Source organism: Chlamydotis macqueenii, chromosome 3, assembly GCF_036417535.1.
Source record: "Chlamydotis macqueenii isolate bChlMac1 chromosome 3, bChlMac1.mat, whole genome shotgun sequence".
NCBI lineage: Eukaryota > Metazoa > Chordata > Aves > Otidiformes > Otididae > Chlamydotis > Chlamydotis macqueenii.
In genome coordinates, this window is record NC_141558.1 from 23,718,069 (window position 1) to 23,735,604 (window position 17,536).

At 36.6% G+C, this 17,536-nt stretch overlaps 1 protein-coding gene across 1 annotated transcript in view; it reads right to left on the reverse strand.

The window, feature by feature from the left end:
• CSMD1 (CUB and Sushi multiple domains 1) overlaps window positions 1-17,536 on the reverse strand; it is a 1,203,024-nt gene that overhangs the window by 174,458 nt on the left and 1,011,030 nt on the right. Inside the window, exons 31-33 of the mRNA XM_086744017.1 lie at window positions 10,866-10,982; window positions 6,793-6,906; window positions 4,799-4,894 (exon numbers count right to left, since the gene is read on the reverse strand). Of these exons, the coding sequence (XP_086600143.1) occupies window positions 4,799-4,894; window positions 6,793-6,906; window positions 10,866-10,982 (327 nt within the window). The remainder of the gene's footprint in view (window positions 1-4,798; window positions 4,895-6,792; window positions 6,907-10,865; window positions 10,983-17,536) is intronic.

Sequence of the window (17,536 nt, forward strand, 5' to 3'; positions counted from 1 at the left end):
TCTGTCCCCCTGCAGCTCATGGAGGCCCACAGCGGAGCAGAGATCCACCTGCAGCCCATGGAGGACCCCACGCTGGTGCAGGTGGATGCCTGAAGTAGGCTGCGGCCCGTGCTAGGGCAGCCTGTTCCAGAGGGACTACACTTCATGAAAAATGACCCATGCTGGAGCAGTTCATGAAGGACTGTAGCCCGTGGGAGGGATCCCACACTGGAGCAGAGGAGGAATGTGAGGAGTTCCTCCCCCGAGGAGGAAGGAGTGGTGGAAAACAACATGTGATGAACTGACCATAACCCACATTCCATATTCCCCCTTCTGCCACTCAGAGGAGGTGAAGGAAGTAGATCTAATTTGAAATGAAGTTAAGCCTGAGAAGAGGGAGGGGTGGAGGGAAGTTGTTTTTATTCTCTCTCATTATCCAGCTTTGATTTTATAAATAATAAATTGAAATACTTTTTCTCAAGTTTAGTCTGTTTTGCCTGTAATGGTAACTTGAATGATCTCTCTGTGTCCTTATCTCAAATCTCCAGCCTTTTTGTTACATGATCTCTCCCCTATTCCCTCAGAGGATGAGGGGAGTAAGTGAGAGGCTGTATAGCCTTGTCCCAAGTAGGGCTAAACTATGACAATCTCACAAACTAATTCAAGCAAAGGAAGACAAGCACTGAAAACTCATAATTTTTTAGGTGTTAGAAAGGTCATTACTTTGCTTTTTAGGGAAAGAAGGGAAAGAACTCTGTACTGCTGCAGCCTCAGCTATATAGAAATATATGCTATTGTTTCTTAGGTTATGTCATAGCAGAAAAACAAGCATAGGACAAACCTGAAAAAAAAAAAAATCTGCATCTTCTCTAAATGTGATTGTTCCTAGCATGTTTCAACACACCTGATCCTAATTTTCTGAAAAACAGGATATTCATTCAGTCTGATACTACAGATAGCCTTTGCCTATTGTATGAAATGCAAGGAAACGTGGTCACCTAGGAAAAAGAAATTAGGGCACAGATGACATATGGAGCTAAAAAAAAAGTTTTGGAGAAAGTGGCATTGCAAATACCATTAAATCTGAATCAAGAGGTACAAACCTTATATGTTGCTTGCTCAAACCAGAATGAAATAGTGCAAGCAAAAACTTTTTTTTCCCCTCTAGCCTTCCTTCTAGCTTTTGCCTATAGTGTTGGTAACATAGACTTCCTAAGCTGTATCACAGAAACATTCAATTTTCTATAGTAATTATCCTCCATCTTTTAGCAAATGCTTCATACTGCTGTGAAACAAAATTGAAATCAGCCCAGTGGAAAAGTGAACAGGGAAGAAGGTCAATCTGGAATAGAGGGTGATAAATAAAATTATTGACTTTGCAGACCAGATTACTGTGTCCAGTGTGAGAGTGGATATTATTCTCTAGGGTATTTAAAAGGCTAGCAAACAGGTGTTCATTGGAAATATGATCACATGCTTCAAAAAATGACTGAAAAATCTCAAAATGACAGATCTTACTAAATACCACTAACTTATTAACCAGTATTTGTATGCATACATACCTGTATTAAATAAAATGCTTAGGATATATTTTAAGATATATTAAAAAAACTGGATATTCAAATAGAACCATGATTCGCCTGAGACAAATAAAGTGACTTTACCTGACTCATTTTCTGCTGCCGTAGAGAACACTTCTCATTTGTTAAAAACTATTTCTTCCAATTACTAGAAAATAAGTGTACTCCAAATAAATGATTGAAATGAGGCATATCATTGTGCTCACCTGGAGACTTACTGGTCAACAGCAATACATCTGTCTGTGTATATGTACCCATACAGGTAATAGAACTGAGGTTTTGAATCACTATCAATTATTTAAAGGCAGAAAAAAAATAACAAAACCCTTTAGGCATATGAAAATCAAATAGAATGACACAGAAAGGTGTCATTCATATGCAATGGATGATAACTCAAATGCTGAAAGTTGTTTTCTAATTCTAGAAACTTATATTATCCCACTTTTCCAATTATTTATGCATGATAAATTTAAATGCAAGTGATGCTTTTGATTTGTAAAAACTGCAGGTACTGATATCTTGATCTATATCCAAAGTAGAGTGTGCAGCCATGGTGATATCTTTCTACAACCATAAAAGTAAGAAGGGTTAAAAACACTGTCCAGAGTGAGTTTGAACAGTCCCAACAAATTCCTTACAACTTTGGAAATATTCTTAAGTGAGACAGTTCTTTCAATTAATTTGCTGTATCAAACCATGACTGTACTCGAATGTTAAAAATATATGAATTGGTTTTAAAATTAATCTTGGTAATATTATTTAAAACTATACAAAACTACTTATACACTTCAATTTAGTAAAGCTGAAAAACGACTACACAATAAACCATAGTGTTCAATGATTGTCTCATTAAGCTTATTGGATGCTATACATCTAGTGAACTGCCCAGAAGCTCCTTTGGGACTGCATTTGTTGCCTGTACAGTCAATGAACCTGTAAGCACTGTTCCAGGAGTCAGCAGACTGCATTCTCTAAGACAGATGGATCAACTTAATGTACTAAGCTGCCTCGCAGCATGCTAACAGGCTTAGGCATGCTGTCTCATTCTTGCATTTAAACTGTAGTGTGCAGACACGCACATAATACCTCCTCGAATCCAGTTGTGTTGGGAACAGACCTGCAAGTCTTACATCTGCCAGCCACCCTTCAATACTGAAACTGCCTCATGGTCCCTGCCATACTAACTTTCCCTCCAAGCTCTCCAAGAAGATAACACTTCTTAGCAGCCTGAACAAAAACTCTTGAAACATCAACGGGAAGTACTGAGCAATACTAACAGAATTAAGCAAATTCCCCAAAACCTTGAGCTGAGCTACAGATATTCATGAGGTAACCTTGAAAGTGTCTTCGGCACTTTTATCCCCTCTTTATAGTATTGCACTGAGGAATTCTGTGTGATGCAGAATCCAAGCTAACTTCAAACTAACTCTGAAGCTGTAGGTGGTAAAAACATCTTGAAGCATAGCTATATTATTTCAGCAATGTTATGCTACATATACATATCCAGAACTGAGACTTTCATAAGTAGCTCAACATATCGTCTTTATTTTTCTTTTCCTTTATGTCTTGAGAAAGCCAAAATGAAGAGTACTTCTAGAGATAAAGAGTTTAGGTGAATGTAACAGATTCTCATAACAGCTCTCACGCTGTACTCATTTGCTAAGTCAGTAACTGTCAGTATTGCACAAATCTCAAAATACATTTTTCTATTGTTTTTGTTAGAAAATGATCATTATTTTATATTGTAACTGTAATTGGATGGGGCAAAAATTAAGTATTAAAGAAATCTTAAGTATACGTTTAAGTATAAAAGTATAAAATCTTTCATTTTATTTTTAACATCTGTTTCAGGTAACTGGGTATTTCCTCACCATAACCACAAGACTTATTTTCTGTGTCACTATAAAGCTGAATATAAATCAGAAATTGTTGGAATGTTGATATTGTGTAACAAATCTAGTGATTTTATTTTTACTGACTTATCGAATTCCAAAATGCAGCTAGCAATTCTAGGTGGATTTCCAGTGCCCATTTCAAATACTAATCAGTAGCATGTTTTCACTTCCATCTCAGGGAAATCTGGCTTGTAACAGAGATCAATTATCTGCCTCCTCTGGTCCATAGCGATCTAGCAACTTAGATCCAACTCAATACAAAATAAAGATGTATATCTCCTTTTACACAAAACTGAAGATAATAGTCACGGTGTTCAGCAAACAAGTTATGTGGTCTTGTCCCTATTCGTTTTAGTCAAGCAAAACACTGGTTAGATTTAATAGATATTTCTATCAGATAATTAAATTAAGTAGCTACAACCTGGCCAGCTGCTCACAAACAGAGAAAAGCTGTTTGGGCATATGGATATAGATGACAGCCTGGGCTGCAAGAACTGCAAGATGATGAAGCTGGGCGACCTACAGAAGGCTGGAACCAAGGTGAGCAGAGTTTGGCATATTCATGAAGATGGTACATAGACTCTCCTAAGGACCAGCAATGAAGAGGAAGGATACTGGTGAACTTTTTAGAGAGATCTGAGAGCTTTGGAACAAGTTATCCCATTGTGAGGAAAGACTGGGAATTTGGCCAGAAAGCCTGCAGTGCTAGACCAGGAGCTTTTCAAAATATTTAAACACAAAAAGGGGATATTCCACAAGTGAAGGCAAGGATAGGAAATAAATCAGGGGTATGACAGCATTGCTCAGCTACTGAGAAACAAAAATCAGGACAATCTAAGTCCATCTGGAGCAAAAACTAGCAAGTGACATTGGGAAAAAGGAGTCTACAGATATGCTAATTACAAAGGGCAGTTAAAGATATATGTCAGTATGTTGATACACTGGAGGCGGGGGGAGCCTGGGGTGGGGGAAAGTGTGGACAAGCTACGGACAAATTATGCAGAAGATATTTAAGTATTAAATGCCTTTTTTTGCCTTGCCTTCACAGTCCTCACTATGTACTTCTACAGTCTGAGGAGGATATGAACACTCAGCAGTAAGGGAGCAATAAATCACAGACTACTGAGAGAGGCTGAACATTTTCAAGTCCACAGGGCCAGCCAGGATTCATGGGAGACAACTGCCATTATGAAGCCAGTCTACCATTAGGAGTCCCTGATGGCTGGAAAAAGGTTAAGACAATATCCATATTTAAAGAAATACTTTAAGATCTAAGAAGAATTCAAAATAATATACAATGTGAGACTGGCACCAGTGTCTTCCCCCAAACGCAGACACATTTACCTTGGTAAACAAAGTGGAACCCCCTGGCTGATGCCCCGCTGTTAGCACTGAATCGCAGAAGAATTTGATTAGATGTAGCCAAAGGCAATGTCTCTCCTATAAATGAAAAGATAAAATAAATTAGATACTCAAAACAGAAAAAACAGTTACAGCTCTTTAGTACGTAATCAAATATATTGTTAGAATACATAGTTTCTGTTTTCCTCTATAGTTAAAGAAAACATAACAGTACATAAAATTAAATTTGCTGATGCAGGTTTGAAAATTTGTCAGAATAAAAAGACTTCATGATTCAGCAACATATACTTTCTGACATTTACTGCAGCTGTTGGAACTAGAGCTCCAGTAAATTACTTGTTTGGGGAACCCTAATGCCATCGGGGCCCAAAATCATTTTAGTTAACTTTTTCTGTGTGACTGAGAGCTTTACTTTGCCTTGCAAAACACATTAAACAATTCAAAGTATTTGAAAAATGCCACAGGGGATCTTCATGTGATGTTTACCATTTCAAAACTAAAACTGAAATGAGAGAGAACAGATCCTTGACTCGTTTTATGTAATTGCTTTAATAAAATATATGGTCACACATGAACTAGATGACATTATTAATATTCTAATAGTATTTCAAATTTTATTTATTGACTTGAGGATTAATAAAGATGTTTAATATATTTTATCTCCTTTCCCAAGATATCTATCTGCAATCATGATAAATGTTCAGTAATTAATCACTACAGACGAAACTACCATGCTTTTACACTATAAGGATGCCACTCCATATGACAACTGTTTTTATTCTCATTGGATTATATATACTCATATTTTAGAAAATTCTACTGACGTGAATGACAATGCACTAATTTAAAATCTCTTTAATAACTCTGTAAATAGGATTTATAATTCTTTCACTTAGATTAGTTTTATATTACTGTAGCTAGCAATTCCACATAACATAATCCTATCCTAAACCAATGTAAATCAGCTATGTCACAAGTAAAAATCACAAGTTTAAATTCCCTTAAATAATTTTCAAATGTCTACTGTGAAAGCAGATGCTGGTTTCAATTTTTATGTTTCATGCAGTAAAACTGGGTGCTTAGATGAGTTGTCTCTTAAATTAAAACACTAAAAAGCAAGTATTTTGTTTTGTTCCTGAACTCTCATCAGTAATTAAAAAAAATTTTGAAAAACTTTGTGAACTCTTATTATGACACAAATAGGTAGGACTCACCAGAGGAAAATGATGAGCTGAATTTTTCAAATAATAAAATGTTTTCTATAAATCAAATTGATATGTTACATTCTTTTAATAGCAAGTATTTCTCCAGTTATGCAAAGTGCAAATTAAGAAGCCATGAAAAGCCCTGGATTGCAAAAATCTTAAACTCACATATAAATTATCCTAAATACTAGGAGTGTGTGACAAAACACATTTATAGCTGCAGAAATATATTTACATATTATCCACTTGAGATGAAAATAGTCATTACATATACACACACTGGAAATTCTGGCCATGCTGAAATCCATATAAGTTTGAATATGATTTCACAGGGTCAACATTTTGCTATAGTTACCTGAATGCAACATCTGGCCTGCTTTTAGTCTAAGTGCATGTTTGCATACAGATAATTACATTTTGTGAATACAAGTAATTTGTGTTTAAATTAGACATTCAGAAAATGTAGATATGTATTTCACAGAGTTTAGGGGTAGAAAAGATAATTATACCATTGAATCTGCCCTCTTACATAAAGATCTAAGAATTTCATTCAATTATTTCTGCACTCATCCCAGTGATCAGTTCTTGTCTAAACCATACGTTCCAGAAGAACTTCTTGATTCAAAGACTTAAAAGGGTCTTCCATTTCCTTTAGCATCCTGTTCCAATGAGTTTATTTTTATATTTCCAAATTAAATTCATAGCATTCTCCTGATTTATTTTTTCCATACTGAGCTCTGTAAGAAATGTATACTTTTCTTTATTATTTACCTGAGTGTGATCCAGACAGTGAACTAAGAAGTCTAGCCTGAGAGTTTTCTCCATCAAATAATTCTGCCACATCATTCAAAGCTGTCTGAAAATAGGCAAACTGTCCAAACACAACTACGTTAAAAAAAAAGAGAGAAAAAAAATAAAAAGAGAGAAGATAAAACAATAACCTAGTATTTAAAAATAAATTCGATGAGATATTTTTGCTTGTTTTGATTACCAGTGGATTCCTGCATGAATCCTTTCCAAGTTAATTTATTGTCTACCAGGATAAAACAGCTGCATTCAATATAAGTAATAAGAATATGATTTGCTTTTCATTATTTCTTTTTTTTTTAAATTAAAGAAAAATAAAAATTAAATCACTCTTTCCCTAAAAGTCTGCTCTCCAGTCAAACAAGTCTTGTTCCTTATTGCATAAGTACCTATGAGAATAAGAAAATGGAATATCTAAAAGAAAGCTTTTACCAAAATTTCATTACCAACCTTAGCAACGATTAAGGAGCATCTGTTGTCACACATGATTAGTTGCTTATCCAGCTTTAATCTGAGAAAGCTGTTTTAAACTTATTGATTTAACTATTTTTGTAATTTTGCATTAGTACTTAATCAGAAAGATATAAAAACTGATGAAATATTTAAAATATCAATGCGTTACTGGTTTTGACATATTGTTACACTTAATTTGCATTTCAGCTGTAAGTAATTTGAAGTGTATTAATAAATTATTTAATATAGAACACGTCTCACTAGTCAATATCAAATGGTTCACTGAATTCAAATATCAACAGCAACAGAAACATGAACTAATAAACAGGTAAAATCAAGTCAATAAAAATATTACTTCACCACTCTAGCCACTCATATTTTATTGACAAGGGAGGAATCTGTTTTAAAATTATACCTATTCCAGATTCTGTATACAAACCATGGGTCTTCAGAGCAGCACAATTTCTGTTGTATTTTCCAACTTCCTGTAAAGTTCTTATTTTTTTAAACTTTTTTAAAAAACAAATTCCATAGTCCAACCTCCTTATTTTTAAAAGTAGGGCTAACTTGGAAGTTATATTAGGTTGCTCAGGTCTTTTTCTGAGCAAATTTTGAAAATTAGCAAAAATTCTTCGAGTTACCTGTACTTAATCCCTGTCATGATGAAAACATTCTCCTTATGTCCAGTTAGAATTGTGCTACAACTTGTGAATACTGCCACTTGTTCTCCTACTGCATACTTCTGGAAGGATGGGTCCTCCTTCACTTAGCTTCTCCAGGCTCTTCAGTCTCCTAATCATCTTGCTGGCTCTCTGTGGGGCTTGTTCTATTTTAGCAATTTGTGCCTCATAATTTGGAAGCACAAAACTATAGGAATAGTTTTCTGATGCTACTTCATTAAGGCTATGAAGAAGGAAAAAGTACCTTCTCTCAACTTGCAGGCTACATGCTTGCTAATGCAGCCCAGTGTGCAATTAGTCTTCATCGATACAAGGGTATCCTTTGTGCAAACTATTATCAACTAGAAGTAAAGTTATTGCAATGTTCTTCAACACTCAAACTTATTAGAACTGATAAAAATATATATTTTTTAAAAAAATTTCTATCACAAATTAAAAAGGATTGGTTTTAAGTTATGTCTATGGCCAGTACATTCAAGTAATTTTTCTGTCAGGTCCTCTTAAAGTTAAGACCGTCATAAGGATCCAGTATAGAGAAATAATTTTGTCGGTACTTGCCAAACATTGTAAATGGTAGCTACAGATTCTACTTGTGTCAGTTTCTAACAAATAAGAAAAAAAAATACTTATTTGGGCTTAAAAAGAAACTCTGGAAACACTTATCTTCATAAATCTATAGTTTTGTCCTGATTCTGGCTATAATTGAGTTACTTTTCACCTGAGATGGAAGGGGAACTGGAGCTGGTGGCCCCTGTGGCTGGGGGACACAGCTGGGAGAGTTTACTAATTAGCCAACAGCTGGGATAAGTTTTCCCAAATTAGCCATAGGGCTATTACACACCATGCGACATCATGCTCAGTGTATAAGTGAGAAGGGTGCTGAGGGAGGAAGGGAGACATCAGGATCTACTGTTAGCTTTTTGTACTGTAAATTAAATGCTTAAGTATATTCTGTTATTGGGCTTTTTGTTTGTTTTCTATCTCTGTTTTTTTTTTTTTTTTCTGTTGTTCTCTTAAACTTTTTTTTTTAAATTTTAACCCACAAATTTTGTGTTCTTTTCTTTACCAATTTTCCTCCTGTTCCGACTGGAGGGTGGGGGCAGTGAGTGAGAGACTGCATAGCTTGGTCCTGAGTGGGGATAAATTATGAGAATGGCTGGTGAAAAGGTTGCATAATTTTTAAATAGCATATGGTAAAATATGAAATTTTGAGCATTACTTATTAAAATCTTCTAAATTGTGATAATAGCTAATAATTCAATATATTAATTAAACCTCAAAAATGTAAACACAATGTAATTAATTTAAAGAACTTCAGAACTTCTGATATGGGCCTAGACACATTTTGCATGTTCTCAATCTGAAATTCTAGTGAAAAATATTGTATAATAAAGCTTCTAATTGGGTAAATATGTCTCTCTCTCTAAAGCTCCAATAGCATTTCACTATAGCCAATGTCTTGGTGATTTAATTACTATGAATGATTTGACAGATTCTTTCTGTAAGTTGCAACCACTTTCTTGTTCTACTGGTTATTTTCTTGTGTTTTGTACAATTTGAGCAGGAAAAAGAAGAATTATATCCTATGAAATCTAAATTTCTCATGTAGAAATATTAAAACTATAATAAAGAATACAGAGTATTTTTAAGCTTTCCTGTAACACAAATCTCAAGGATTTGTGTTACTCACACGCCTAAAACATTGTTGAATAAATTTTAGATTATATATATTGTGGTTTTTAAAAATAGGACAATAACTAACACAAATATTTTATTTGATAATTATTTAACCATAGTTGTTGCAAATATCTACTGTGCAACTGTATTTCTTTTTTTACTGAAGAAATGCTTCTGAAATGTAAAAGCAAACTTTCTAAAACATGATGAAGGAATTATTTTCTTACTACGAAGCTGAACAAAAATTGTGAACAAACACATTCAGCTTGTATCTAATAATAATAATAATAACAATAAAGACTAATATTCAGAAGTTCGGTACTGGAATAAAATTATGAATCATTATTAGAAGGTGTAAAACTTTTTCCAAGCTTTCAACCTGTAAATCTCTAACTGCTTCTGTCAGCAGCTTTCCAAATTCCTCTGTGAAAAAAAATTCTGAGTCTTTATAGGTTTTGTTGCACACAGAAAGTATCAAGCACACTAAATGGCTGTGTATTCAATTTTTTGGCAAGTAAGTATGAAAATGGATCTTATCATAGAATCATAGAATGATCTGGGTTGGAAGGGATCTTTAAAGTTCATCTAGCTCCAACCTGCCTGCCATTGGCAAGGACATCTTCCACTAGACCAGGTTGCTCACTGCTATTTGTCAGAACTTGGATTAGAGAAACCTGCTTTGCAGAGAACCATACTCTACATACAATTGCATAAGTTTTAGAGATTTTATCCAAGTATTTTGACACATTGAAATCATAGTTTTGTGATTTTTCACAAACATTTCTGGTACTTTTATGTAAAATTGCTTTCTTTCCCCCCACTGTATTTGTTAAATGTAATCTTCCTCATCTTGCCCTTCTTAAAACATGAAAAACAAAAAGTTAAAATATAAGAGAATACTTGATGGTTGTTTTTTTTTGACAACTGATTTTACTTTGCAGGAAGCTTGAATGAATGATTATCCTATGATGACGAATGAGGTAATCAATTAAAATATTCGGGATATGCTTGGATATCAGACATAGATGGCTTGGCTGAGGTCTACTGATTACTCTAGGGAGAAGTAAAAGGTTAAAACCCTAGAATCAACTTCCATGTCAAGAATACATTTATTTTTGATACGCAATTTGCAATATCTTGAAAATCTAAGGTCGCTATTACACATATGAACATGTGAACAGTAGAACAATTATTCATGATTGATAAATCAGTAGAATAAATTCTTACCAAATTCTTTAGGTACAGTAATTGAATAATGGCAAGTCTGTCCAGCAGTGTAATTATGAGGATAACTTGGTGATAAAACCACTCCCTCTGATCCAATATACTGCCCTCCACATGGTGCTGGGAACAAAACAGAAAGAAATATATTATATTAAATACAGTTGCCTGTATTAGTTCAGTCTGAAAATGAAAACCTAAAAATTATAAAGTGACAGTTTAGTGCTTTTGCTTTTGTTTGATTTTCCTATAATTACATATCTAATGATTCTTTCTCAGGATATAATTTTTATTAAAATTTCTTAAAAATTATAATAGATGAGAGTTTTACTTGACTATAAGTATTCATATAGGACTGGAAATACAAATTATTTAGTTGAAAGAAACTGTAAACATTGAATTTAGGTGGGGTTTTTTTTATTTTAATATATGTCTAGATCCATCTATGTACCTATGTTAAAAAAGCTCAGAAAAAAAAAATGATACCACATAAACAAATGACACAGCAGTTATCTTGGGTCTCAGAGGAATACCCGCCATCCAGAGGGACGCTGACAGGCTGGAGAGGTGGGCCCGTGCCAACCTCATGAAGTTCAACCAGGCCAAGTGCAAGGTCCTGCACCTGGGTCATGGCAATCCCAGGCACAAATACAGGCTGGGTGGGGAATGGATGGAGAGCAGCCCTGAGGAGAAGGACTTGGGAGTGCTGGTGGATGAGAAACTTAACATGAGCAGGCAATGCTCCCTTGCGGCCCAGGCGGCCAACCACATCCTGGGCTGCATCAAGAGAAGCGTGGCCAGCAGGTCCCCCTCTACTCTGCCCTGGTGAGAGCCCACCTGCAGTACTGTGTCCATTTCTGGAGCCCCCAACACAAGAAGGACATGGACTAGTTGGAGAAGGTCCAGAGGAGGGCCACGAAGATGATAAAAGGGCTGGAGCACCTCTCTTATGAGGACAGGCTGAGAGAGTTGGGGCTGTTCAGCCTGCAGAAGAGGAGGCTCCGGGGAGACCTGATAGCGGTCTTCCAGTACCTCAAGGGGGCCTACAAGAAAGATGGGGAAAGGCTGTGTCGTAGTTCAGCCCCGATCGGGACCAGACTATGCAGTCTCTCTCTCGCTCCCACCACCCTCCGAGAGAATAGGGGGAGATGATATAAGAAAACTGGCTCAAGTTTTGAGATAAGGACGGGGAGAAATTCTTAAAGTTACCGTCATGGGCAAAACAGACTCGACTTGGGGAAAACTATTCATTTATTTCTAAAACTAGCAGGAGAATGAGACAGGGAACAAGATAACGTCCCCCCACCCCTCCCTCTTCCCGGGCTTAACTTTATCTCTACTACCTTCCCCTCCCCGAGCTACACAGGGGCAAAGAGGGAATGGGGGTCGCGGTCAGTTCATCACGCGTTGTTTTATGCCGCTATATCATCGTCGGGGGAAGAACTCCTCGCATTCCTCCTCTGCTCCAGTGTGGGGTCCCTCCCACGGGCCACAGTCCTTCGTGAAACTGCTCCAGCGTGGGTCATCTCTTCCACGGGGTGCAGTCCCTCTAGAACAGCTGTCCCAGCGGGCCCTCCACGGGCCACAGCCTCCTTCAGGCCTCCACCTGCTCCAGCGTGGGGTCCTCCATGGGCTGCAGGTGGATCTCTGCCCCTCCGTGGGCCTCCATGGGCTGCAGGGAGACAACCCGCTCCACCATGGTCTTCACCACGAGTTGCAGAGGAATCTTGGCCAGGAGCCGCGTTACTCCTCCCCTTCCTTCTTCACTGACCTTGGCGTCTGCAGCCATTCCTCACAACAGGCTGGCAGACGCCTCTCAGGATCCTTTTTACATCTTACTCACTTCTCATCTCCTCTCCACTTCTTGCAGCCAGTCTGGGCCAAGTTGGGCCCAGTCGGCTGCCCAGCGGGAGGCCAGAGGGTGAAGCCTGCAAGGCCCACAAGGCTTGTGCCTCCCCCTGTCTGCCCCCCGCTCAGCTGCTTCACATCTTCTCTCCTTTTTTTTTTTCTGTTTTCCCCTTCTTAAATACGTTATCGCAGAGGCGTTATCATGGGACATTCTCCTACCAATTGGCTTGGCCTTGGCCAGCAGGGGGTCCGCCCTAGGCCCGGCCGAGTCCATTAAACAAAGGGGAGCAACTTCTAGCAGTTTCCTACAGAAGCTACCACCTTAGGCCCCCCCTCACTAACAAAACAAGAACAGGCTGTTTAGTAGGGCCTGTTGCAATAGGACGAGAGGTAATGGTTTTAAAATAGAGGGGGGTAGATTTAGATTAGAAATTAGGAAAAAAATTTTTTACGATGCGAGTTATAGAACACTGGAACAGGTTGCCCAGAAAGGTGGTGGATGCCCCATCCCTGGAAACGTTCAAGGCCAGGCTGGATGAGGCTCTGAGCAACCTGACCTAGTCAGGGATGTCCCTGCTCCGTGCAGGGGGGTTGGACTAGATGACCTTTGAAGGTCCCTTCCAACCCTAACCATTCTGATTCTATGATTCTATATGCTAATAGTACCCTGCACAGAATGCCATGGATTCTGCTTTGTGAATGTATGCCTGAACTGCCTTGCTTTTCATAACTTCCTAGATGATTATTAAAAGACCATATATATTATATTTTAAAAAAAAATCTTTGGATTTATATGTATATAAAACAGAACAGAAAAAGTAAGAGAAACTCTACAGAAGTTAGAAGGGATATTTAAGGAAAGTGGAGCCCCAGGCTTCAAGACTAGTCAGGAATTATGTAAGTAGCAGTTCTGTCTGTATCATGAGGAAAAAAAAAATAACAATGTATGCATGTTATGTTCCTTCCATGTATGGGCAATAACACTTCTAAAAATGATAGTTTTTACAAGGATAAAAGATTGTGGCACACTTATTTTACCCAAGAAATCAATAATGGAGTTATTTTAAAAATAAATACATTAAATTATATATAAAAAAACAACCTAGAATAGTCATATTAGTTTTGTTTTTAAGCAAGGAAAAGATCAGTGCATGACCTAAACAATTACTTTCTACTATAAGGAATAAAGTAAACCAATCTTACTCCACTCTGGGAATTTTACACATAGCAGATTACATTTTAACAACTGCCTATAAAGTAGCTGTGAGGAGAAGGACGTGGGGTCCAGGTGGAAAACGAGCTCATTGGTCTGGGGCTCTCAAAGGACCTTTTACCAGCTCCTGGCTCTGCTGACCCAGCTCATGTGCTGCAGGACTGTGTCTACTGAGTGAGGGCACAGCCTGTGCTTTGGTCATCCTTGGCTCCTGACTCATCTGCCCTTGTGGAGCAGACTGGCTCTTTCTGCTCCCTGACAGCAGCTGGGCTTAAAATCACATTTGAAATATCTCTGTAAGTTTAACTTTATTGTACAGGCAGCAATTGATACTACAAATTGTATCTTCTCTTAGCTGCTTATATGAATTATTCAAAAATGCAATGTAATGATGGAAGATGCAAAGTTTAATCTATAAGTAGGCTGAATAGGATTACATCGCTGAGGTGAAACTCAAATATCCCAAGAAATCAATTCATACTCTGAATTTAAAATCTTTATATTTCTCTCTCTTCTTGCTTTGAGGATACCAGAAACTAAGCCACGAAGTCTGTCTTCTAATTACTAGATGAAATTCTGAAGTCATTAACATTTCACTGGAATGAAATTATATAATTATGCTTAATTTAAAACAAAATCCAAAGTTATGGCGTTGTAAAAATGAGTCCATTTAACATGTGTTTTCCTATTTTTAGATATGTTTATGATAATATCTTTGATAAAATCTATGATAAAGTCTTTGTAGCATATCCACTCTGCAAGGAAAGCCTATGAGTGCTTAAGCTAAAAAGGATACAAGAAAATTTCTCTTGTAGGTTAAAGCTGCAAAATTTATCAGTGCAAGTAATGTCATTTTAGTGAGCAAAAGCTACAGAGGATCTATTTTAATAACTTCATTAAGGATTGTGAAATTAATAATGAAAACAGTATGTCTGAGACTTTCCATTCGTGTTTCAGTGTGGCAGTTGCCCATTGTTACCTAGATAAATACGAAACTTGTTTTCATCATGTCTGATTGCAGAATGCTACCTTAAAAAAAACCAAAAACCACACCACAAAGAAATCAAATTGAATTAATTCACTTAACTAGGGTAATTGAACAAAGTGCATAATTTTCAGAGATTCTTAAGATTTACTGTACAGCACTCATTTTAGGTACTTCTCCATTTTTCATGCTTCAAAATTTGTAATGTTTTTCATACAATATTTTAAAGAAGTTTTAAAAGGAGCAATTAATTAACTGAATAAATAAACTCAGAACGTTGTGCTAATACTGCATTGTAAGCATTTTTGTTTGGTATTTTCAGTTTTGATTGGGTTAAGCTGTATATTACAAAAGGGCTTTATGAGACAACAAAGATGATCCTGAGTATATTTTCATTCTGGACTCCTATATGACTCTTAACATTAAATTATGCATTATATGTTTTATACAATGGATCTCTATTTCTTATCTATTTTTAAACTTAAATTCTTCTGTTTACACTTTCCACTTACTTCATTATTCTTTCACTTTAAATTATCAGTGTCTCAATTTTACTCAAAATTGCCCTGTGACAAACACTTCCTTTGGATACTTGGCACAGCCATCATTACAGTACTATGGCAAAATAAGACTTACAGGGATACAAAGAGCTCACTAATCTGTGGTTCCATTATAACCTGCAATTTGAGATTTTTGTCCTTCTTGTAAATCAATTCTATTTTATTCAAGAGTTATTTAAGACTCCACAAAGGAGTATAAATAGATAAATATTTATTTATCTATTATGTTTTATTCCATACTAGAGACACAAGTGTAGCAATTGTGTAAATTATATTTAAAAACCTTCCACACCTTAACTGAAGTCATAAGAGTATGTATTTTAAAATGGCACACGCAGGAAGCTATAGTAGTACTTTCACAGGCATGCATTCCAGCTTAGTTTTACTCAGATTTAAGTGTCAAGATACTCAGTCTTTCAGTTAGTAATTTCTGCTTCTTTAGACTCTCAGTGTTATTTAGAATAGATATCACAAGCATCTCAATACTGCAAGAATTGTCACCTTGGAATAAGAACTACAAATACTGAGGAAGAAAATTAAAATGACATCTCAGAAATGGCTAATTTATACTCTATCCCTTGTTTCAGCTTTTGTTTTGTATAAATATAGAACAATTTTAACAAATAAAAAGGAGATGACATATATTAGTTATTGTTTGGTGGTCAAAAAGCTGAACATGAGTCAGCAATTGTGCCCTTGCAGCAAAGGTGGCCATCAGCCTCTTGAGCTAAAGAAGATCATTCGCCAAAACATCAAGGGAGGTGATCCTTCCTCTCAACTCAGCATTGGTAAGGATGTATCTGAAGTGCAACACATGGATTTGGTGGAGTAAGTCCAGTGAAGAGCCACAAAGGTGATTAATAGACTGGCATATCTTTCATATGAGCTGATGCTAAGAGAGCTGAGACTGTTTAGTCTAGGAAACAGGCTCAGGGGGATCTTATCAATGTGTATAAATACTTGATGGGAGGAAATTAAGAAGGAGGAGCCAGACTCTTCTCAGTGTCAAATCACAGAACAAAAGTTAAAACACATGATGTTCCATCCAAATACAAGAAAACACTTTTCTACTGTCAGGGTAGTCAAATTAAAGTGTGTGTGTCTCGGTATGTGTATGTACAGGCATATATTTGCACTACTGAGACCCCACCTTGAATACTGAGTTCAGTTTTGGGCTTCTCACTACAAGAAAGACATTGAGTTGCTGGAGCGTGTCCAGAGAAGAGCAATAAAGCTGATGAAGAGTCTGGCGAAAAGTCTTATGAGGAGTGGCTGAGGGAACTGGGATTGTTTAGTTGGGAGAAAAAGAGGCTGACGGGAGACCTTACTGCTCTCTACAACTACCTGAAGGGGGTGTTGGTCTCTTCTTCCAAGCACCAAGCGACAGAACAAGAAGAAATGGTCTTTAGTGCAACAGGGAAGATTTAGATTGGATATGAGGAAAAATTTATTCACTGAAAGGGTTGACAGGCATTGGAACAGGCTGCCCAGGGATGTAGTGGAGTCACCATCCCAGGAGGTTTTTAAAAGATGTGTAGATGTGGAGCTTAGGGACATGGTTGTTACATCATTTTAGAATGCAGTTCTAAGTCACTATTGCTAGGAAGGTAATACCTGAAAAGTATACATCTTAAGAATATGTGGGAGCACAGATAAGTCCCTATTACTAAAAATCAGTCATATAGGTAAGCTCCACTTTGTTGAAAGGACTGCCTCTACTTGCAGTCTAGTAAACAATAAACAGGCAATAGACAATACAAATAGAATAAAAAGAAACAATGGATAGGCTAGTAATACTTCATAATTATTATTTAGTCTATTTTATATGGATTCTCATACAGATCACAAAGCCTTCCACTAAAATTGATCTAAACAGGAAACCACGGAAACTTATGTATTACATTGTAATCATTATTATGAACATAACAATCCGTGTTCATTCCAGAATGTAAAGATATTTTTAAACAGTTAAAACAATGCATCAGTGAGTAAGCTATAGTTCAAAACTCATATCATCACAATTTTTATTTTTTAAATTCAGTTTTCTTTAATATAAGCTATATGCACAGAA